Source organism: Balaenoptera acutorostrata, chromosome 5 (assembly GCF_949987535.1).
Source record: "Balaenoptera acutorostrata chromosome 5, mBalAcu1.1, whole genome shotgun sequence".
Taxonomy (NCBI): domain Eukaryota; kingdom Metazoa; phylum Chordata; class Mammalia; order Artiodactyla; family Balaenopteridae; genus Balaenoptera; species Balaenoptera acutorostrata.
In genome coordinates, this window is record NC_080068.1 from 127,489,445 (window position 1) to 127,514,595 (window position 25,151).

The 25,151-nt window shown below is 40.3% G+C and overlaps 1 protein-coding gene and 1 pseudogene across 4 annotated transcripts in view; one reads left to right on the plus strand and one right to left on the minus strand.

The window, feature by feature from the left end:
- Positions 1-5,810, minus strand: part of LOC103015171 (AKT-interacting protein-like) — a 23,078-nt pseudogene extending 17,268 nt beyond the window's left edge.
- Positions 5,171-25,151, plus strand: part of FAT4 (FAT atypical cadherin 4) — a 171,669-nt gene continuing 151,688 nt past the window's right edge. For 2 of the 4 annotated variants that reach the window (XM_057546734.1, XM_057546735.1), the window contains exon 1: positions 5,342-11,975. In XM_057546734.1, the coding sequence (XP_057402717.1) occupies positions 6,801-11,975 (5,175 nt within the window). In that variant the 5' untranslated portion in view covers positions 5,342-6,800. Of the gene's footprint in view, positions 5,187-5,341; positions 11,976-25,151 lie in introns of those variants that run through there. The other 2 variants (XM_057546733.1, XM_057546732.1) reach the window with 2 other exon arrangements.

The window sequence follows — 25,151 nt, forward strand, 5'->3', positions numbered from 1 at the left end:
TTAATATGCAAAACAAGAATAGCTACATAACTATAAGGAGATTTAAATTTGCAATCATAATGCAGATTTAACATGCCTCCATGCTTCTTTTAGTATCAATACAGGAAGCCAACAGAAAATCAGTAATGATATATAAGATCTGAATAGCATAATTAACAAACAGCTTAATGGATGTGGACAGAACACTGAACCCATGAACTGCACAGTTCACATTCTTTTCTGAGTGTAATCAACTTATTTGAAGACTTGTTACAAGATGAGATCACCAAGAGGCAGAGTTTAGAGAATGGACGGTGGCAGTTTGTCCCATGAGCCCTGAGGTACTACATAGTAAAATATCTGAGACTGAAAAGATGAGGCAGGATGGCATCCTGGAAGGGAAATGAATAAAGTTAATCAAGGAGAAGGAAGTGATCAACTGAGACCTTGATACGAAAAATTTCGGAGGATCGCTTTGGGTAAAACTGATTGGAGTGGGTTAAGATAAGAAGAGAGGACAGAAACTGGAGACTTTTTTTTTTTTATCACAGATACTTTGTTTTGTTCTGTTTTTTGATATTTAACACTTTTTGTTGTTGTTGTTTTGAATTTGTGTTAAAAATGACTGTGGTACACCGGCATGCTGAATTCTTAGACATGCATAGTTACTGTTTCATCTGGGATGTGTTCAGCAACCTTGCAATTAAAAAATGTTTCCAGTTAACCTTTAAGAAGGAGGAGATGCAGAAGAATGAGAAGCAGAAGTAAGTGGAAACCACTTACAAATTAAAACTGAGCACTTTTCATTGCTATCATATATTCCTTCACATGAGTATTCTGTGCCGTTTGAATGATAGAATTCTTTGAAGAAATGCCACCAGATGGCAGGCACCTTCCCTTTGTATCACAGACACTTTGAATATAACAATGAAGAAAATAGTAACAAAGGGAAGGTGGTGAAAGGCAGCAGGATTGCTGAAGGAGAGGGCTCTTTATTACTCAACACATATTTAGAAATGTACTTATATATTAAATACAATCTTGTGCTACAGAGGAAACCATAAAATAAGTTACTAAATATTTAAAGTTAAATAAAAATGAGATGATTACACGTAGCATTTTGTAATTAATATTTTGTGGAGTAAGGCTCATACAATACTTTGAGGGAAATTTATAGCTTTAAATATATTTATCAGGAAATAAGAAAGTCTAAAATACTGAGTTAAACATTTAGCAAAAGAGGTTGAAAAGCAACAGAGCCAGATATAAGATTAAGAGAAATAACATAAATAAGGACAAAAATCCTATCCACCTGTGTCAATGATACCAAGAGCCAATGATAAGAACCAGTGTTAAACCCATCCCAAATCATGTTAAATTCACATTGGTAATCACAAATATGAAATTTAGCCAATCTGCAAAAACTACAGTCTACTAATTTCAATTCCACACTCAAAAGTTAACCAATATCTAACCCTTCCTACTTCTGAAAATTTGCCATTTCTGAACTCCATGCTTCCCGATCCTAGGATCAGTCTTCTTGCTCAGAAACACTGTATCCCACAAACACAACTCTCTCTTGTTTAGCAAACAATCAGCTCTTCATTTCAGATATGGAATGGAGGCCTCTTCTATTCCCCACTACATATCCTTAAACTATTCATTTCCTTTTGAGGACAATTACAAGGATGTTCATTGCAGACAAATCTTTGATGTCAGGGAGTTAGAGGCAACCTTGATGCCTATAACCATGTAAATAGACAGGTTAAGAGTTGTGAATACATGCCTTACAGTAAAAGGCAAAAGTCAGAAACAATAATTTAGAGGAACATATAACAACATGTGTAAACCTTAAAAATAGCGCTTGGTAGAAAGATAAAAAAGAGGATGAGACACATACACAATATAACCCAAACCATTTATCTCAATTAAAAATACAGGACAACTAAATAATACATATTTTGCAAAAGCATGGAACCAAAAAGTACATATTCCATTTATTAGAATGTTTGTCTCTGGGAGTCCTGTAAGAGGACTGAAGAATGATAAGGAGAAAAGAGTAAAGCAGAATAAGGTAAGGTGAGCAAAGTATAATAAAGAGTAAAGTGAGGGACGGGAGGGGAAGGATGGGAGAGGAAGGGAGAGGAGGGGAGTGGAGGGAAGGGAAGGCAGGAATTGGAAGGGAAGGGAAAAGAGAAGAAGGAGAGGAGAGGGGAAGAAGGAAGAGAGGGAAAGGAAGGGGAAGAGAAGAACAGGGAGAGAAGGGAGAAGAAAGGAAGAAGGGAGAAAGGAAGGAAGAGGAAGGGAGGGAAGGGGAGAAGAGAGGAATGGAAAGGAAGAAGCAGCGGGGAGAATCCTTTTCTGGGACAATGTTGCTGATGTGATATGAATTGTAGAGTATGATTAACCTAAGCTTCTTTACCTAGGGTCTAAAACATGAAAGTAATTTCAGACATTTAATGAAGTAATGATGGTAATTGTGTACAGACCAGGATAACAAATTATTACAAAAACTGTTTGTTTTAATGTATGCTCTAAACTTCAGATGAGTTGTGTTCTCTAGTTTCTTTCATGCTTGGACATAAAAAAATACAATTTTCCCCTACAGTTTACTAAAATTGATGAATATCTTCTCTCTTAGAAGCATATAATTTTATGTTTATTGGAAGTTTTCACTAAATAACCCTTTTCTTAAAAGAATTAAGCTTTTGGTGGAAGAGCAAAAATAAACTTTGCCTTTTCACACGTATAATTACAATGTGTCTTTGATTTGATTTGATTTTGTTGGGGGCATCCTTACTTTTTATCATACATTATATTACTAGAATTTCTGAAATCCAAGGGAGAAAAATTAAATATAATAAAAGCTTTATTCTTTGTCTTTTATTAAAACCATTCTCTATATTATACCTTAAATTATGTACCTATGTGTACATAGATTGTAATTTTATGTGTAGGTTTTATCTATAAACGAATGTGTTACTTTAATGCAGTTATCATGGAAAGTTTTCATTTATTTGAATAACCATGCCATTGTCTAAATCATTTTTGATAGTCTTCATTCAGAATGTTCAAAAAATTATTTTATGTACTGAATATATGTACATTTTTTATATTATTTAACTTTGTCATATCTTGTTTTTTTACTTAAGAATATATATTACACTTCCTATTCCACAAAATGAATGATTTTTACCCATTTCCCCAATATTAAATTCACTCATAAGTGATGCAAATTTAATACTATTGAGACTAAATATGAAGATGATCCCACAGGCTTTCCAAACAAACAAGAAAACAGAAAAAAGTACCTGATCCCCTACAAGTATCTAAATGTTTTCTTTCTACTCTTTCCTACCTGAATGACTGAACTGTGACACATTAGTAAACAATATCATACAAGTAAGAAAACCCTCTTAAAATCACACATCATAGCCATGGTTTGTAAAAATTTCTGCTTTCACTTTAGTTAATCAACAAATCTTTGTGTGTTAAATTACATCAAAATAAAGACTGTAATTTATTGGCAGAGATATGAGTGTTGAGAAAATGCTTTAAAATATCTCTCTTAAAAGAATAGCTTCCAATGCTTTCACAAGTTTTCAAGGCCTAAAAATACAAAAATGGTGAAATTTAACTTTCTTGTCTGTTTCCAATTCACCCATTATATGTACCGTATATATCAGTATCTACAGTAGAGGGAAATGCAGAAGTAAATATTCTAACCTAAACAAAGGAATTGGTGATAGAGATTTTACCATTCATGTTTCCATATATCAGTTTTGGGCTACAGGCTGTCTGGATCAGAGGACTTGAATTTGCTCTCTGCCTTATTGCTTAAAAAAAGTTTTTTTTTTTTTTTAACCGTAAGTAAAGAAAGGCACTAGGAGATTCCTAAAGATCTTTTTTCTTTGCTACTATCCCTAGGCAAGAAGGAGGAATTAGCCTTGTAACCAGATCCTTCTAGTCTCTGCATTTAATTTTAAGCAAGAAACCAGACTGCTAAAAATGTAAGACGGACAGAGAACAGCAGAGGGCAGTATTTACTCATGGCTGAATCATCTCCGAACTCAGAAGTTTTAAATTTGGAGGGGTCACTGTGGCTGAAACGTATGACACATGCCCTATATTTGCATTACTTGGTTTAAATTCTTATTTTCGAAACGGTTGTCCTTAAAGGGGAAATAATACTGACCTGATTCCTAGTCCTTTTTTTTTTTTTCCTTTGAAGAATACCACAAAAATTAGCTACAGTAATCTGAGTGACTTGCGTGGCACGTGGGTAATTTTAAAATTTAAATTTCATTCTATTTATTTCTATTTCCTCGTATCTGTCTTTTCTCCAGATAAAAACCAAACCAAAGCAAAAAGAAACAAACCTTCATCAGTATTCCTTTGGCTTTAAAATGTCTAGGGGGAAATACTCCAACGGAGATCAAAATTCCAAACTTTGCAATAGGAAGAGACCTCCATCTTTCCAAAGGGCTACCATTGTTATTGTTGAAACTCTAAGGTTTGGCTACTGGCACCTGGGATCCATTTGGGAAAGGAAAAAACAGAGTTCCCCTGGCTTTTCCTATAGGAAATCCAAAGTGCGGTCGGTACCGAGGCCTTGGTGCCCCTACTCACCTGGAAGTGGAGACAGGCTTAGGGTTAGATCTGGACTGCAATTAGCTCGCTCTGTAGACAGAGGAGGAATGGGGAAGATTTGGTTTGGATGCTGCCGGATCATACTGTAGAGCAACTCCCTCCTCTCCCATCGAAAGAGAAGGGGCAGGAAACAGTTAAAGCAAATCTGCGCTCTGCATTCCCAGACAGGCTTTGCTTAATCCTTCTTCCCGCTCTAATAGACCTTCACCCCCTGCCTTTCTTTTATTTCCCTCGACCCCCCCCCCGTTACCCCTGAGTTATTACTAGCATAACAACCTAACGGTCTTCCCCCAGAACCCATCACTAAAGTTATTTATCTGCAAACCTGACCCCACCCCCATCTATTCGGCGGCAGCTTTTTGCTGTTATTGCTCAGATGCCGGCCAAGATGTGACCAAAAAGAAAAAAAAAGGGGGGGGGACCTCACCCCACCCCCTTCTCAGCGCCTCCTACTCGCCGAGCTCCCACACCCGACAGCCTACAGTCCTCCGGGAGGCTGGAGTGATTAGCATCCCGAGAAGCCAGTCGGAGGCGGAAGAAGTCGGAGAGCGCTCGCGGTAGGAGTGCCAGGCGGGGCTGCTTTAGCTCCGGCCCAATGGGGCTGGGGCGAGGGAGGGGCAGTAGGTGACAGCACGGGGAGCTAGGGGGAGTCCGGGCAAACTAAAGTGCGGGGATCAATGAGTGGCGAGCAAAGTTTCTGAGTCCTGCTCCAGCTCGCGGTCTTCCCTCCCCCTCTGTTTGTGTTTCGACAACGCGGTGTGTGTGTGTGTGTGTGTGTGTGTGTGTGCGCGCGCGCGTGTGCGCGTGTGTGCGCGCGCGCGTGCGGCGGGGAAGGGGCGGGGAGAGTGTGAGGGAGCAGCCGGAGGTTGAGAGGGGCTCGCGGAGCTCCAGCTCCACAGCGGTACAACCTTCAGCCCGGGCAGGCGAGAGGGAGAGCGCTGACAGCCGCCGTCCCGAGCTGCCGCGGGCGCCGCCAGAGCCCAGCGCCGACTTCCCCGCCTCCACCGCCAACGGTGAAGGAGAAAGAGGGACCCACCACCCCCCCGCCCCAAACAAAAAGCCTTGTGGATTACAAAGTGAAACTGACACGGGACAATAAAAGCAAAGGGCACGAGGTCAGGGGCGAGGCGCACTAGAGTGGGCTTCTGACTGGGGCCGCCGGAGAAGGAGCCCCCTGGCATGGTGAGGGGAGGGGACTCGGGGACAGCGCGCTGCTCCTGCCCGACCCCGGCGAGGCCGAGAAGAAAGCGGGACCTGCGCTCGATTTGGATGTACAAATAATGGGTCGGCAGGCGTCCCGGCAGAGGTAAAAAAAAAAAAAAAAAAAAAAAAAATGCTGAGGAGCGCTGGATTTTGCCTGTGCCCGACTAAGGGCTCGAAGCCGCAGCAGGGGCGGCGGCGGCTCCTGCTGGAGGAGAAGGGACGGAGCTGAGCGCTCCCGGGTACCGGAACCCTAGCGCCAAAGCGAGCGCTTGGAACGCAGTTTGCTAGCTGCCCGCGCTCAGACGCCGCCGCCTGGGCCTCAGCGGCCACTTCTGCAGCCCTGTTGGAGGGGCTTTGCAACCTTGTTCTTGAGGAGAGGGGACTCGAGGAAATCCCTCGTCTCCAGCTTTTGGGAAAGCAATTTGATAATCTCCAGGTTCCCCATCGCCCCCTCCCCAGTGCGCAGTTGTTCTTTCCACACACCGCTACGGACGTTTGTCCTTCCCTCTTCAGTTTCTTCGCCTTGGGTAAGTTCTAAAGTTTCTGAAGACAATTGTTTGCAATGATTCCTCATATACCTTAAATACAGGCAACCTCTCCCAACTCACATCCACCCAGCCGAAAACGCTCAGGCTTTCTGGATTCGAAAGCAAAGTGAAGGGGGAAAATATAGGAGGTTTGAGAAACTTTTCTGGGGACTCGTCAACAAACAGGAGTGCCCCGAGGAATGCCCTGCCGCTTTTTCCTTTTTCCTCATCTCTCCCGCGCTACGCGTCCAAATGGCTACCTGGAGCCTTTTGCTGATGCGACTTGCTTCTGCTGGACTGGAGGTTCTTTGAAATAGCAGAGCTCTCAGACAGATACATCGGCTGCATGTTTGCTGGTGCCTACTTGATCCCTGTCATTATCACTCTTTTTTGCCTCACCTCTTCCTTCTCTTTATCACACCGTTCCAGGGAGCCAGGACCATGGACTTGGCAGCAGACAGGGCTTCTGGCCGCCCGTGGCTCCCGCTGCCCACTTTATCATTATTTCAGCTCCTTCGCGTCTTTTGGCTGCTGTCACTGCTACCGCGGCCGGCCCGGGTCAGCGGGGCCGAGCAGCGCCAGGTGTTTCAGGTGCTGGAGGAGCAACCTCCCGGCACGCTGGTGGGTACCATCCAGACGCGCCCAGGCTTCACCTACCGACTCAGCGAAAGCCACGCCCTGTTTGCCATAAACAGTAGCACCGGGGCCCTGTACACCACTGCCACCATCGACCGCGAGAGCCTACCCAGCGACGTGATCAACCTGGTGGTTCTTTCCAGCTCACCCACCTACCCCACCGAAGTGCGAGTGTTGGTGCGGGACCTCAATGACAACGCCCCGGTCTTCCCTGAACCCTCGATTGTGGTCACTTTCAAGGAGGACAGTAGCAGCGGGCGGCAAGTCATCTTGGATACGGCCACCGACTCAGACATCGGCTCCAATGGTGTGGACCACCGGTCCTATCGCATCATCCAGGGCAACGAGGCGGGTCGCTTCCGCCTGGACATCACCCTGAACCCGAGTGGCGAGGGCGCGTTCCTGCATCTGGTGTCCAAGGGCGGACTGGACCGCGAGGTCACGCCGCAGTACCAACTACTGGTGGAAGTGGAGGACAAGGGAGAGCCGAAGCGGCGGGGCTACCTTCAGGTAAACGTAACTGTGCAGGACATTAATGACAACCCCCCAGTTTTTGGTAGTTCCCACTACCAGGCGGGGGTGCCTGAGGACGCGGCGGTGGGCTCCAGCGTCCTCCAGGTGGCGGCAGCGGACGCGGACGAGGGCACCAACGCGGATATCCGCTACCGGCTGCAGGACGAGGGGACCCCCTTCCAAATGGACCCCGAAACTGGGCTTATCACGGTGCGGGAGCCCCTGGACTTCGAGGCCCGGCGCCAGTACTCGCTTACCGTGCAGGCTCTGGACCGAGGCGTGCCTTCCCTCACCGGGCGCGCCGAGGCGCTGATTCAGCTGCTGGACGTCAACGACAACGACCCGGTGGTGAAATTCCGCTACTTCCCTGCCACCTCACGCTACGCCTCGGTAGATGAGAACGCTCAGGTGGGCACTGTGGTGGCTCTGCTCACCGTGACGGACGCAGACTCCCCCGCGGCCAACGGGAACATCTCCGTGCAGATCCTTGGGGGCAACGAGCAGCGCCACTTCGAGGTGCAGAGCAGCAAAGTGCCGAACCTGAGCCTCATCAAAGTAGCCAGCGCCCTGGACCGGGAGCGCATCCCTTCTTACAACCTAACGGTTTCTGTCTCTGATAACTACGGGGCGCCCCCTGGCGCGGCGGTTCAGGCGCGCTCTTCTGTGGCGAGCTTGGTGATTTTCGTCAATGACATCAATGACCACCCTCCCGTCTTTGCCCAACAAGTGTACCGAGTGAACCTGAGCGAGGAGGCGCCCCCGGGAAGCTACGTGAGTGGAGTGTCTGCCACTGACGGCGACTCTGGTCTCAATGCTAATCTGCGTTACAGCATTGTCTCTGGGAATGGACTCGGTTGGTTCCACATCAGTGAACACAGCGGCCTGGTGACCACTGGGCTTGCTGGGGGCTTGGACCGTGAACTCGCTTCCCAGATTGTGCTGAATATCAGTGCTCGGGACCAGGGGGTTCACCCCAAGGTTTCCTATGCCCAGCTTGAAGTCACCCTCCTGGATGTGAATGATGAAAAGCCAGTATTTACCCAGCTGGAAGGATATGATGTGTCCGTGGTTGAGAATGCCCCAACAGGGACTGAACTACTGGTGCTTGGGGCAACTGATGGGGACCTGGGTGACAATGGGACAGTGCGTTTCTCCCTACAAGAGTCTGAGACTGACCAGAGGTCCTTCCGCCTGCATCCTGTGTCGGGGAAGTTGAGTACTATCTCCTCCTTGGACAGGGAGGTGCAAGCTTTCTACTCCCTGTTGGTTCTGGCCACAGATCTGGGCTCCCCTCCCCAGTCATCAGTGGCTCGAATAAATGTGAGCCTCCTGGATATTAATGACAACAGCCCTGTGTTCTACCCAGTCCAGTACTTTGCTCATATTCAGGAGAATGAGCCTGGAGGTAGCTACATCACCACAGTGTCTGCCACTGACCCAGACTTGGGTCTCAATGGAACTGTCAAATATAGTATATCAGCTGGGGACAGGTCTCGGTTTCAGGTCAATGCTCAGAGTGGGGTTATTTCTACAAGAATGGCCCTAGACAGAGAAGAAAAAACTGCTTACCAGTTGCAAATAGTGGCTACTGATGGTGGCAATTTACAATCTCCAAACCAGGCAATAGTAACCATCACTGTATTGGACACTCAAGACAACCCACCTGTATTCAGCCAGGCTGCCTACAGCTTCGTGGTCTTTGAGAATGTGGCTCTGGGATATCATGTGGGTAGTGTGTCTGCATCCACCATGGATCTCAATTCCAACATCAGTTATCTCATTACTACTGGGGATCAGAAAGGTATGTTTGCTATCAACCAGGTCACTGGGCAGCTTACCACAGCAAGTGTGATTGACAGAGAAGAGCAATCCTTTTATCAGCTGAAAGTAGTAGCCAGTGGGGGCACAGTGACTGGAGACACGATGGTTAACATCACAGTTAAGGATTTAAATGACAACTCTCCCCATTTCCTTCAGGCAGTAGAGAGTGTGAATGTGGTAGAGAATTGGCAGGCAGGTCACAGCATTTTCCAAGCCAAAGCTGTGGACCCTGATGAAGGTGTCAATGGCATGGTACTCTATAGCCTGAAGCAAAACCCCAAGAACCTCTTTACTATCAATGAAAGGAATGGTAATATTAGTCTGCTAGGACCCCTGGATGTTCACGCTGGTTCCTACCAGATAGAGATCTTGGCATCTGACGTGGGTGTTCCCCAGCTCTCCTCTAGTTTCATCTTAACAGTTTATGTCCATGATGTAAATGACAACGCACCAGTGTTTGACCAGCTTTCTTATGAGGTCACCCTTTCTGAGTCAGAACCTGTGAATTCTCGATTCTTTAAAGTGCAAGCTTTTGATAAGGATTCAGGAGCAAATGGTGAAATTGCATACAGCATTGCTGAAGGCAACACGGGGGATGCTTTTGGCATATTCCCAGATGGTCAATTGTATATAAAAAGTGAACTGGACCGTGAACTTCAAGACAGATATGTTTTACTGGTTGTTGCTTCTGACAGAGCAGTGGAACCCCTTAGTGCTACTGTGAATGTTACTGTAGTTTTAGAAGATGTAAATGATAACAGACCTCTTTTTAACAGTACCAATTACACATTTTACTTTGAAGAAGAACAGAGAGCTGGGTCGTTTGTGGGCAAAGTAAATGCTATAGATAAAGACTTTGGGCCAAATGGAGAAGTAAGGTATTCTTTTGAAATGGTGCAGCCAGATTTTGAGCTGCATGCAATTAGTGGGGAAATTACAAATACTCATCAGTTTGACAGGGAGTCTCTTATGAGGCGGAGAGGTACTGCAGTGTTTAGCTTTACAGTCACTGCAACAGATCAGGGGCTCCCTCAGCCTCTCAAGGATCAGGCCACAGTACATGTTTACATGAAGGACATAAACGATAATGCTCCCAAATTTTTAAAAGACTTTTACCAAGCGACAATATCAGAGTCAGCAGCCAACCTGACACAAGTTTTAAGAGTATCTGCCTCAGATGTTGATGAAGGTAATAATGGACTTATTCATTATTCTGTAATAAAAGGAAATGAAGAAAGGCAGTTTGCTATAGACAGTACCTCTGGTCAGGTGACACTTATTGGCAAATTAGACTACGAAGCAACACCTGCCTATTCCCTTGTCATTCAAGCAGTGGATTCAGGGGCAGTTTCCCTCAATTCGACTTGTACCTTAAATATTGATATTTTAGATGAAAATGACAATACCCCTTCTTTCCCTAAATCAACACTATTTGTTGATGTTTTGGAAAACATGAGAATTGGTGAACTCGTGTCCTCTGTTACTGCAACTGATTCAGATTCAGGTGACAATGCTGACTTACACTACAGTATTACTGGGACTAACAATCATGGAACTTTCAGCATTAGCCCAAACACTGGGAGTATTTTTCTTGCCAAAAAATTGGACTTTGAGACACAGTCTTTGTACAAATTAAATATAACAGCAAAAGACCAAGGAAGGCCTCCTCGTTCATCTACAATGTCAGTGGTTATACATGTGAGAGACTTTAATGACAATCCTCCTAGCTTCCCTCCTGGGGATATTTTCAAGTCTATTGTTGAGAACATTCCCATTGGAACGTCTGTCATTTCAGTGACTGCACATGACCCTGATGCAGACATTAATGGGCAACTCTGCTATACGATCATCCAACAGATGCCAAGGGGCAACCACTTTGGCATAGATGAAGTCAAAGGCACTATCTATACAAATGCTGAAATAGATCGGGAATTTGCTAATCTCTTTGAGTTAACTGTAAAAGCCAATGATCAAGCTGTGCCCATTGAAACTAGAAGGTATGCTTTGAAAAATGTGACCATTTTGGTTACAGACCTCAATGACAATGTTCCAATGTTTATATCACAAAATGCCCTGGCTGCCGACCCTTCAGCTGTGATTGGTTCTGTTCTGACAACAATTATGGCTGCCGACCCAGATGAAGGGTCGAATGGAGAGGTGGAGTATGAGATCATCAATGGGGACACAGACACCTTCATTGTGGATCGTTATAGTGGAGACTTGAGAGTGGCTTCAGCGCTGGTGCCTTCTCAGCTGATCTATAACCTCATAGTTTCAGCAACAGACCTTGGCCCTGAAAGGAGGAAATCAACCACTGAATTGACCGTCATTCTTCAGGGCCTTGATGGACCTGTTTTTACACAACCCAAATATATAACTATTTTGAAGGAAGGAGAACCCATTGGCACCAATGTGATATCAATAGAAGCAGCTAGCCCTAGAGGATCTGAAGCCCCAGTGGAGTATTATATTGTTTCAGTCCGTTGTGAAGAAAAAACTGTGGGACGTCTCTTTACTATTGGACGACAAACTGGCATAATTCAGACTGCAGCCATTCTGGACCGCGAACAAGGAGCCTGTCTTTACCTGGTGGATGTTTATGCCATAGAAAAATCAACTGCTTTTCCCAGAACACAGAGAGCAGAGGTAATGATTTTGTCATCCCTTATGATTATTTGTTGATGTGTTTTTTAGGAAGATCGTTCTCTTTATATTTACTTTCTAGAGTAATTTACTGTTGATTGTTCATTTTACTGACAGGAGCATATAAAAATGTTCTGTCACACAGACTAACAAGAATTACATGCAATTTAGCTTTAATCCTGATCAAAACCAAACAATGAACAGTTTTTACCTTATATTTCATCTCACACCATCATATGTTTAAGGCTAATGAGAACTCTTTAGCCATTTCAGAAGTGCAAAAAAAAAAAAAATTCGTTTATCTAAGTTACATCACCATGCTAAACTAAACACCTCACAGTAAGGAAGTCTACCAGAGAATGAGCAATTTCAGACTTAAGAAATCCTTATTCCAAAATGAATAACTTTGGTAGAAATCAGCATTATAGCATGGCTTTCAAGGGGGAGTGGCTGTGGACTGACAGTTTACATCAGGACGGTATTAACTTTCACATCCTCAGCAGTCTTGGCAGTTTCTTTATAGACAGTGACTAATTTCAATGTGCTGGGCCAAGTTTGGGGAGATTCCTGATTTCATCTGCCTTCACAGTTTAGGCACTATCTTCTGATTTAGAGTAATCCTCTCTCTTCCCTCTTGAACTAAAGCATGTAATGTGCTGTGAATGATCAGAGATTAGAAGCTGTTTCTTGAGACAAAACTGTGTTGTTCAATGCCATGGTATAGGTACAAGTTGTTCTGTCTGCTGATGGGCGAGAAGCTAGTGTTTCAAAGCATAAGCCAACAGATTTCAAGCTTGGCCTTTCCCGGGGTATATTTTTGGCTGTTACTACCTCAGTGTTTCATTGATTTGCTTTTTAGTTGAACTACTTCCAATGTTGTTTTGATAATCAACTAGAAATGACATAGCTATACTCTGGAAAGCTCGTTTGCCATTTCCTAAGTTCTCTCTCCTCACTCTCTTCAAAGAGATTCTGGTGTCACTCATCCAGAAACACAAAATATCAAATGTAGTTTGTGATACTCAGCAGTAACCCAGACACGACATGCTGGTGAAACTGAGGCTCATGTGTTTGTTTTCTTGCTTTCTTTTCTTTTTTTACAGAGGTGAGGGGTTTTCTTCATTTAAAATGTTCATTTATTATTATTATCTTTCTGAATCCCCTGTGATTTTTTTTTTCATGTTAGCTAGCTATGTCTATTCTATGGATGGAACAGTATATTCATGGCCTAGAGGATATTAGAGATATAATTCGAGATATAATTCTTAATAGAGAGATAATTCTTAGAGATAAAATTTTAAGTGGAATTCAGTTTTATCTTATACACATAGCCCTGAAGAAACTTCTAACCCATATGTCCTCTTTTACCTAATTAGTTTTTTAAAGATCTTAACATAGGTCTTACTTATTGAGCTATTTGGTTTAACTCAGGCTATGATTTACATGTAATTTTATTTTGATTTGGGGTTATTCCTCCCCTAAACCCACTCCCTGGCTCTACCTTCCTTCTCTGGAATTATTTCTTAGATGAAGAGATTTAAGTAGCTATTAAAGACAGGCAATTAAGTCATTCTAGACTTTAAATCTGTTAAACTGTAAAACAAATTATGTTATTGGTTGTTTGGTTCAATGCATTACATTTGCTCTGCAATGAGAATAAATGTCCATTGTTTTCATTAGAAGATTTATTTAGTCTTATTATTTATCCATGAGATATGCAAAGATTAGCCTAGCTTAAATTTATTAAATAGTGCTCTTTCTGCATTAGGCACGAGGACTAAAATATAATGATTATAAACCATTTTGTTAGTAATAGGGGATCATATGTCTGTTACCTTTTTTAACCTCCAATAGCACCAATATGAAAAGTTATTCATATTTACTGTAGCCTATTTAAAAAATCTGGAGAGAATTCATCATGATGATATTTTTATGAGAAAAAAATTGTTTGTCAGGGTACCTTCTGTGAACTGAAGTGCTGAAATTGTAAACCAAGTTTGAGTTCCCAAGCTCCAACCACTCCTAAAATTAAAAGCAAATGTGTTTCTCCAAAGAATATTGAAAGCAGTAGTTGGGAGCTAGAATTTCATATTATTATTGGTTGTATCTTTCAAGTGTATACAATAAAGTTTTTTCCTTCTACTCAAACAGTTAATTTACCGTGATTCTGCAAAAAGAAGCTGTAAATTACCTCTGGTTGTCAGAGGTGATTTTTCAGTTGTTTGTTTCTAAGTGTAAACTTTGCTCCAGTGCATTTTTTAACAATTTATTCATGTACACTGAGAGGAGTCTGGGTTGCTTACTCAGGTTTCTGGCTAGAGTCATGGCTGACCACGTTCCATGGGCAAGCAGAGGGTCAGTGGGTAAAAGAGAAATGATTTAATCTGCATTCTTTTTCAAGCTCTGACACTTGTGTGTGTGTGTTTGTGGGAAGGGGGCGGTGCTGGGGACTTGGCTCTGATACTTCTCATTCCAGAGCTGTGTCCAGTTGTATACCTTCACTGCCCCTACCTGTCATAGCTTAAACTTCGGCATGGATGAGAGTGTCTTTGAAGGATGGCTTTTGTGTTGCAGACACAAGGTTTATTATCCTTTTATTTTATATCTTTGTATTCTAAGAAGAGTCTTGATTATGTTAGAATAGCTCATATACATTTTGTACCACTTTTTTAGGTTCAACCAAAAAATTGGAGATGTAGCACATCCATAAGCGTTTCTCTTTTAATATGTGTTTTATGGGAACATGCAACTTTGGGACTGGGTTGGACTTCTTGAAGGTCGAAGGCTTTGTCTCATTGGTCTTTATTTCTTTTATTTTTATTTTTTACATCTTTATTGGAGTATAATTGCTTTACAATGTTGTGTTAGTTCCTGCTGTACAACAAAGTGAATCAGCTATGTGTATACATATATCCCCATATCCCCTCCCTCTTGAACCTCCCTCCCACCCTCCCTATCCCACCTCATTGGTCTTTATTATCTCCTAGTATAATATCTCCTTGATAATAATATCTCCTAGAGCCTGGTGTATAGTAGGTGCTCAGTACATGTTTGCTGAATGAGATGGTAGAAGAACTAAGACTGGTGTGTGCATTCTTGTGCTTCAGCAATAATCAGCAGAGAGAAGCCGGGAGAATAAAGGAGGTTAGTAAATTTGATCTCGGTCATTATTTGAACTAAGGACATAAAGACATAACCAATTATGTCTGTTCTACAAATGAACTGAGAATTGTCAGAAGACTCAAAGAGGAAAGAGGAATTTAGGTGGGTGGTCTCACATGGAACTTAGGGTTTAAATGGAGAGAAATACTGTATATGCTTCTAGGTTGCAGTTCTCCAATTTGTTGGTTGCAGGACCCCAAAGAGCTTTTGCTTAGGTGTGTCTTATCTATTAATATTTATATTTTGAACATTAAAACTGAGAAAATTTAAAAATGTTTATTAATTTCTTTAAAATCACATTAACCATATAACATATTTTTATTTTATTTTATTAAAAGAACTTAATTTTGCCAAACATAAAAAATAATGAAAAGAGACATTATTTTACATTTTAATAAATCCCTTTAATATCTGGCCTAAGAGAAGACAGCTAGATTCTCAAATCTTCTTATTCCATCTATTGCAATATGTTCTATTGGTTAAAGTATATGAAAATAATCCATTCTCACTCAGATAGACAAAGCTGGATAAGGGAAAGATATTTTGATATCCTTTTCAGATAATTGATGATTTTCTTTTGATACTACACCAGAATTCCACAACTGGCTGTTTCTTAAAACTTACTTGCAATTAGGAATCTGAAACCCTACCAGTGAACTTTTCATACTTTGTTGCATGAAAATACTGATCTATCTTGCATTCTGAATGGAAATTTTACCTATGTGTGACTTAGAAATATCAGGCATTGATCATTTGGAAAATATTGGTTATAACTGATAAGGATCTTATCAAAAGAGTCGTTAAATATATTGACTCACAACCTCATGGTGATGGTTCGAAGTTTTCCAAATTTGAATTTTCACTGGAAAGCTCAAATTTTATCATTTGTAACATATATTGTTAGCTGTTGTCCTGATGTATTAGGCTCCCTTTGTTCATTTTCAAACTAACAAACAAAAAATGTCTGTCACATACCAAATCTAAAAAAAGCGTAGTTTCTCTGTCAGTTGTTCTTTCAAGTAAAAATTGTATTCTGTAAATAGAGCACCTATTTCAGCCTTTAACTCAATCCATCACACACATGCTTTTCTTTGAGACTACTTACAGTGGTACAGATTAATGGTTTTTTATGCACGTTTCACTATTTGTCACCCAAATATTGAAAAGACATCAGGATTTAATGGTCTAGATTTAATAATATTAATCATTTTACTGTTTCTTCAAGGAGAGTTCTTCAGTTTTTAAGTGAAACTGGCATTTTATTTTTACTGTGACTAGTAAGTGAAGAATATAATTAGAGCTGAATACTTTGGAACTGCTGCTTTGCTTTGTGCTAAGGCACCAGCAGTTTTACCTGCCCTTTGCTTTTGCACCTCTAGTGTAAATGTCAACATAGTGAAAAGGCAAACAATGTTTTGTATAATTATGAACACAGTTCTTATTTTCCAGGCATCTTTAATGGGTCTCTGGTATGCCTAGGGCCCCATGTTCCACAGTGGGAGAACCATTGGCCTAGGCACTGAGATTTTTGCAATTCAGTAAAAAAAACAACAAAAAAAGCAACTAGAAATATTCTATTAAAAGTGTGTTTAGAATGTTAAGTGAACAAATTATGATTGCATTTAGATTAGAAATGAGTTTTAACAATTGATAATAAATTTATTTTTAGAGTGAAACCATCAAGAGTTCCAGGAGAAATGATGGAGACATTTGTAATATCAATACTGAATATCAAGTTTAGAAATGATTTTCTTCCAAAGGGTTTAGAAGAAGAGTTAGTGCACCTTATATTAAATGTCTGTATATCTTGTGTGTCATTCCTCACAGGCAAAATATAAGCAACAGAACTGAATATTTAATAATAATGATAATAATAATAATTATTATAAAATTTATTGCATATCACTATGTTCAGTCATTGACCTGAGTGCTAAGTGCTTCTTTAGGGATTTTTATCGTTTGAGCCTCACAACATTAGTCATATCACTCCCACTTCGTAGTTGTGGAAACAGTCTCAGAAAAGTTAAGTGATTTGCTTAAGTTCAGATTGATAGAAAGAAAAATCACAACCAGACTTGCAAAATCCATTATTTGTGTTCATAGCTACTGTCCTATAAAGACAGGGCAATCTGTGGCCTTCATTAAGAGAGGGGCTTTTTTACTCCATAGATAAAAGTATAGATGTATACTTTTGATAATCTTGTTTTCACACCCTTATTGGTGTTAAAAACTCTTTGAAAAGTGGTATTATGTATTGTCTGAACCAAGAGAAGCATGATTTTTGCCGCCTCAATCAAGGCCATCAGCAGATGCTGTACATTCCTATGGGTCAGTTACTGGTAGCAGCAAGGATTCCAAGTTGAGGACCTGTGGAGGTGTTTTTGGAGCAGGGAAGAAGGGTGAGAATATGAGAGAGGGGCACTGGAGACAAAGGAAGGGCACACGTATATGCAGTGACTTTCCTAATTTACAGTACTGTACAGGTTGGGAAGAGTTGCTGTACTTTATGAAGGTGGAGAATCCATTTTTGGATTTTTCAGATGATAAATCTTACTCTCCTAAGGAATAATGATGAAATTGTGTGGGTGGAGTGTGAAGATTATATTAAAAGGAGGAAAACATTTTCTTACTTCCTCGACTTTTGACTTCCACAGTGTTTTGTTTTTTTTTAAACAATCTATGATTACTTTCTGATTCTATTTTTTCCCTGTTGGTATGTGTTTAAATTTATTAAATTTATTAAACTGTGACTTAAAAGCCTCTATACGTTTTCAAGACATGTACAAATGTGTATCACAGACAGGAATATTGATGGGCAATTAAGCTCATGCTGCATATTTTCATATATGGCTTCAGGATGCTTGATTTGGTCTCTCTCTTTTGTTGATATATTTCCATAGATATAGTTTATTTTCTGACAGAGTTATTGTTTATTTCTTTTTTTGCCTTTATTAAAACCCAAATTATTTTAATTCTTTATTGTTCCATTAGATTTTGAGGCAGCTACTCTAGGAATAGTTTTGAAAAGATGTTGATGTACTTCATATTTTGTGGAATCAATTTTTCATTGCACTGTCTACAGCTTGCACTTTGGCATCATTACAATGAAAAACTGCCAAAGAACCTCATTAGCTGTGAGGGACTGTTGAGTTAGTGACTATAAAGGATTCCACAGGCCCTGAGGTATGTCCTCTCTTCCAAGAATTAATATAGCTAAGGTTCAGCTCTTGATGAATACCCATGAAATTAGTATTCAGAAGAAGGAGCTTGGGAGTGGAAATTGAAGAAGAGTAACTGGCAAGTGACATGGCCAAAATGAATTAAAGTGTTTCTTAAAGTCTCCTAGATATGGAATATGGTAAATATATTCTAATGCTTTCAGGCTTTAAGTAGTCTGTGACAACAGCAGCCAATTTTAGTAGTACAATAAATAAGGAGGAGAGAGTATGAAGAAGGCAGAGAAGTGAAAATTTTTAAAAATTCTGTTAGACAAATATCATTTATAAAATATATACATGTAATATATATATATATATATATATATATATATATATATATATATAATACCATGTACTAACATGTATGCAACCATTGTACAGAGATTACTGGATTTTCCCTGGTGTTAAAATCCTGAGACAAAATGGGACAATAAAGTCATGAAGATGACAGAATCTAACTGGAAGATAATTTACATGTGGCAGTCAAGAATTGACTATAGGGGTGCAGTTTCCAGACATGTATGCATATTTAGGAAACAATTAGGGAATGAAAACCAAGTTTTAAGGTATTGAGGAAATGTTGAGAGACATTTATAAACCCTGTTTGACAACTGGCAGCTGGGAGCCAATGGCATTGTTATGGATGATTTGTTTAGGATTATTGACATTTTTCTGAAATGTTTTATCATGTATAGATTCTAACATATATAAAGTGTTTACATTATGTCAGACACTGGTGAGCACTGGGCATTGTCTTGCCTTCACCATAATCCACGACATCTCACCTTTTGACAAATGAGGATACCGAGGCTAATGGAGGTCAAGTTTATGGAGCTGGTTTATGGTGGAATCGAATTTGAACCCAGCAGTCTGACTTGAGTATGTATGTTTAATCCCAACACAACATATTATAAGAATGGTTGATACTTTCTATACTCTCATAGGCATACAAGTTTTACTGTGTAAAAAGTTGTTTTCATATTTTTATATTTCTTCATACTGGTGACTGAAGAAATATAGGGTAAAGTGAAGTTTAGTTAATGACCCAATAGTAGGATTACTTTAGGTCCCTATTAATCTTTATTTAGGTTAGGCTTGAATAAATGGGCCTATAATGTCAGTTCTTCATTTTATTTTTCGATGTGCAGTGAGAATATATTTCCATTCTTCCAGTTACTGCCTCATTTACTTTCTTCCCTTTTCAGCAAAATTTTTGGAAGAGTTGCCTATACCTGTCTTCTTTCTTCTCATTATCTCTTAAATCCACCCCCATCAGGCTTGGCTTCTGCCACTCTAGTAAAATTGCTCTTACCAAAGCCACCATGATAGCCACATGTTTACGTCCATTGGGCAGGTCTCAGTGCCCATTGTATATATACTTCTAAGTAATCAAACTCTCAGGATTTTTATTCTGTTTCTTGGACCAGTTCCTTTTCAGCCTCCTTCACCAGCTTCTCTCCATGCCCTCAAATTTTAACTGTTGGAATATCCCTAGAATCAGTTCTTGAAAAACTCTTCCTTTTTAATCTACACTTATTCCCTTGAAGATCTCAATCAAGCACATGATTTTAAATAACGTATGAACAGATGAGTCCAAAATTTTGTCTCCACCCTGTATATCTCTCCTGAATTCCATATTCATATAACCAACAACTTACTCATTACATTTGATTAGTGTCTTAATAGATATTTAAAATTAACATTTCCAAATTTGAGCTCTTGATATCTTCCCCAATAAAAACCGACTCAACAACCCTCAGCCATCTCCTTTTCAATTGATGGCAACCCCAATCTTCTAACTGCTCGGGTCAAAAAACTTGGTGTTCTTTGACTTCTCACTTTCACACCCTATGTGCAATCTGTCAGTTAATCTTAGCTCTCTCTTAAAAATATATCTAGGACTTCCCTGGTGGCGCAGTGGTTGGGAATCTGTCTGCCAATGCAGGGGCACGGGTTCGAGCCCTGGTCCGGGAGGATCCCACGTGCCGCAGAGCAACTGAGCCCGTGCGCCACAACTACTGAGCCTGCGCTCTAGAGCCCGCGAGCAACAACTGCTGAGCCCGCGAGCCACAGCTACCGAGGCCCGTGCGCCTGCAGCCCATGCCCCACAGCAGGAGAGGCCACCGCAATGAGAGGCCCACCCACCGCAGCGAAGAGTGGCCCCTGCTCTCTGCAACTAGAGATGGCCCGCGCACAGCAACAAAGACCCAATGCAGCCAAACAAAAACAACAACAACAACAAATATATATATATATATATATATATATCCAGAAACTGATCTTTTCTCATCACTTATACTGTTACTCCCTTTGTCTAAGACGCCATCATCCTTCCCTTGGATTATTGAAGACAGACATCTTCTTACTGATCTCCATCGTTCTTTCCCACTCTTCTCTTTCCTTGCTCATCTTCTTTACTCATACTGGCTTCTTGCGAGTCCCAGAACTTGCTAGGAATACACCTGCCTCAAAGCTCTTGCTCCTGGCTCCTCATCCTGCATAGAATGCTCTTTCCTCCAGGGCATCTACTTGGATAATTTCCTCCCACGCTTCAAGGATTTGCTCATATCTCACATTCTAAGTGAGAACTAACCTTCCTTTACTGACTTATTACTGTAGCTCCCCACCCCCTCATCCTGCCTGATCTCCATTTCTCTATTATAGTGTTTCATATTCCTCCCCCGTAGAATTGATCAGCCTCCTTCACCAGCTTCTTCTCATCTCCCGAAATGCTAAATACTGGGATGCCCCTGGAATCAATTCTTGAAAATTTTCTCTTTCTAATCTACTCTATACCACTGAGGTGAGGAGCCCAACCAATCTCATTACTTTGAATAATATATATACACTGTACAGGTATAAGTGCATGTGTGATATAATTTGCTGATCTGTAATTTTGATTATGTTTTATCTGTCTTCCTCCTGCTAGAATGAAGTTCCACAAGGGCAGGTGTATTTATCTGCTATGTTCACTGATGTACCTCAAGAGCCTAGAACATTAGTTGGAACATAGTAGGCACAAAGTGAATTTTTGTTGGATGAATGAATGAATAAATGAATGAATAACTAATGAATGGATGAATTGATTTCCCTGCTTCTGTCCTTCATCTCTTTGATTTAGTCTAGCAGGTGGAGTGATCCTTTAAAATGTAGGTCAGATCATTTCACTCCTTTGCTCGAAACCCAAAGCTTTCCATTTCACTCGTAGTAAGAGCCAGATCCTTACAGAGAGCCCCAAGGCCCTATGTGGCCTGCTCTCATCAGTCAGTCATTTCCTGACTTCTCTTCTTCTTGGCTCTCCCTCCCTAAGCTCGCTCAGCAGCTTCACTGTGGGCTGTGGCCCAGCCTCGGGTGCTCCTGCCTCACAGCCTTGGGCTGCCTGGGCTCTCAGCCTGGACTGCTGGCTTTGTGCTTCTCTCACATCTTTTCTCAAAGTCACCCTGCAAAGTTCTCATTCCCTCAACCTTCCTTCTTCTCTTTTCTTCTTTTTGTTTCTTCTTAGTCCTTATCATCACCCAACATAACACATATGTTACTTCTTTATTTTGTTTATGGTATGTCTTCCCTCTAAAATATATGTTCCACCAGAGAAAGGTTTTCATCTGTTTATTATTGCTGTATTCCCATCACCTTCAATAGGGCTGGATCAATGCAGATGCTCAGTAAATCTTTGATAAAGTAAGGAATTACTGTTGAACATGCTGCAAATATGCTGCTTAAGGGCCAGAAGCTCAGTCAGTGATGCGTGCTGAAGGAAAGGAGTCATTTTTCATATCTCAAGCCAAGCCATGGAGCTTCTTCTGAAATTAGTGAAGCTAGCTAATTGGCCAGGACTGATTTTCCTGGGTAGAATGACCGTGGCTGCGTGACTTGACTGGCTAAGAGCCTGTAACTCAATATCCAGAAATCTGTATTGTCTAAAGTACAGTGAGATCACTAATGCTTATTTTATAGACATTTTGGTAAAGTAGAACATTTTAGAGTATATATAACAATGTATGCTACTCTATTACCATGTCTTCTCATTTCCTTAGAACTTATCAAATTTTGCTTTAGAGAGCAAATCTTAACTTACTGTAAACCATATTTTTCTTTCTGCAAAAAAGCAGGATAACAATATTCTACTTTGGATATTGATACGTTTGAGTACTGTCATTCCTTTTTCAAATTTACACCGTTGCTCAATATTTTACATCAATAGTATTAGTAAACTTGATTAATAAAACTCAGCAAATAAAATATTGTTTAACATTTCATTCTGACTGAAGTTTATGTGAAATAGTGCATGCTTTTGATTTGGAAGAAGCTTGTTTCAAACGTTTTCATGGTTACTCTCTGAATTTCATTTTTATCATCTGTAAAATGGAAATGATTACCTGTTTGATGGCTTCTTGTGAGGGTGGTAAAAAAAGGTGCTCACTAAAGTTTGTTAGTTTCCTTCCTTTTTTTCCAAAATGCAGATATGCACAGAACTATTAACATTTAAAAAAATGCTTTCTATTTCCAAAGTGTTTTAGAACTCTATCACTCCTTTTTATTATTATTTTTTTAAATTTCCCTAACAAGTCTGTACAGAGGCATATCAGGTGTTTTTTGCTTCATTTTAAGGAAAAGACACAGAGAATTTCATGATTTGCATGTGATCACAAATCTAGAGTAACATGTAGGTTTTTTCTGACTTTGGTCCACATGCTTGGCACTAAACCACACTGCCCGTCTGTGGTTAAATTGATGCTATTTACCCATCCATCATTTTATTATTGTTGACATAATTAAATAATAGTTATAGTCTCTTAAGGGAATTAATTTACTAATCCAGAAACTTCGTTGAGAGGCTTAGTTGCTTATGAAACAAGCAAATTAAAATAGATTATTCAGTGTCTGTTTCATTTTAAAGCCTTCTCTCTCATTTAGATGAGAAATGTGCATCTCTCAATTGTCAGATATTGACTACCATGAAATCATGTGTGTTTATCTGAGAACCTAATTTGAAAAAAAATTTTTTGTCAATTACTTAATGCAATTCTATTAATTGAAGTCAAATTGGCTGGTCCCATCAAATATAGGTAAAACTATCTTTTCTTCAAAACTACTTTGTTTTTTACAAAACATATAAATTCTGGTAACTTCTTAAGTGAGAATTTTCTAATTCATAATTAAAATATTTCCCTGAAAAGAAAAATGTTTTATTACTTTCTGAAATTGTTCAAAAAAAGCAAATACCCAAAGAAAATGTGCTTCCCTTCTGCTTGACATAGTGTTCTATAGATGTAACTTTGTTTTTTAGTCAAGATATTTACTCTCTCTTTCTCTCTCTCTCTCTCTCTCTCTCTCTCTATATATATATATATATATATGCGTGTGTACATATATATATGAAGCCACTCCATGCTACAGTGAGTTTGAAGCAGGTTACAAAAGTATATATACAATGAAAGGAAGATAAAATCGTTAACTTAACCTCTAGGAAGTAAAAATAAGTGTAGCTAAAAAGTAATCCTGGAATATGTAAGATTAGCATACAGAAATGTATGACTTAGGTAGTCCACTAAGTTTAATTTTCTAAATGCCAAATCAAACAGAGAAATAAGATCAGGTAGATAAGTCATGGTGTCCTAGACTAAACAAGCACATACATAAGACAGTTAACAAAAGAAATATAGATTTTCTAAACCTTAAGGACCTAAGAGGAATTTATCTTACAGATGCTCAAAAGAGATCTATTTTTAAGTGATGATTTTCTCAATGGTACTTTTACTAGTACAATGACAGATTTTCAATATCTCCTATTGTGATGTCTTTTATTTATTTATTTTTCCCCCCAGTTCTCTTTTTTTTTTTTAACATCTTTATTGGAGTATAATTGCTTTACAAGGGTGTGTTCGTTTCTGCTTTATAACAAAGTGAATCAGTTATACATATACATATGTCCCCACATCTCTTCCCTCTTGCATCTCCCTCCCTCCCACCCTCCCTATCCCACCCCTCTAGGTGGTCACAAAGCACCGAGCTGATCTCCCTGTGCTATGTGGCTGCTTCCTACTAACTATCTGTTTTACGTTTGGTAGTGTATATATGTCCATGCCACTCTCTCACTTTGTCCCAGCTTACCCTTCCCCCTCCCTGTGTCCTCAAGTCCATTCTCTAGTAGGTCTGCATCTTTATTCCCGTCTTGCCCCTAGGTTCTTCTGACCTTTTTTTTTTTCTTTTTTCTTTTTCTTTTTCTTTTTTTTAGATTCTATATATATGTGTTAGCATACGGTATATGTTTTTCTCTTTCTAAGTTACTTCACTCTGTATGACAGTCTCTAGGTCCATCCACCTCACTACAAATAACTCATTTTCATTCCTTTTTATGGCTGAGTAATATTCCATTGTATATATGTGCCACATCTTCTTTATCCATTCATCTGTCGATGGACACTTAGGTTGCTTCCATGTCCTGGCTATTGTAAATAGAGCTGCAGTGAACATTTTGGTACATGCCTCTTTTTGAATTATGGTTTTCTCAGGGTATATGCCCAGAAGTGGGATTGCTGGGTCATGTGGTAGTGCTATTTTTCATTTTTTAAGGAACCTCCATACTGTTCTCCATAGTGACTGTATCAATTTACATTCCCACCAACAGTGCAAGAGGGTTCCCTTTTCTCCACACCCTCTCCAGCATTTATTGTTTGTAGATTCTTTGATGATGGCCATTCTGACCCGTGTGAGATGATATCTCACTGTAGTTTTGATTTGCATTTCTCTAATGATTAATGATGTTGAGCATTCTTTCATGTGTTTGTTGGCAATCTGT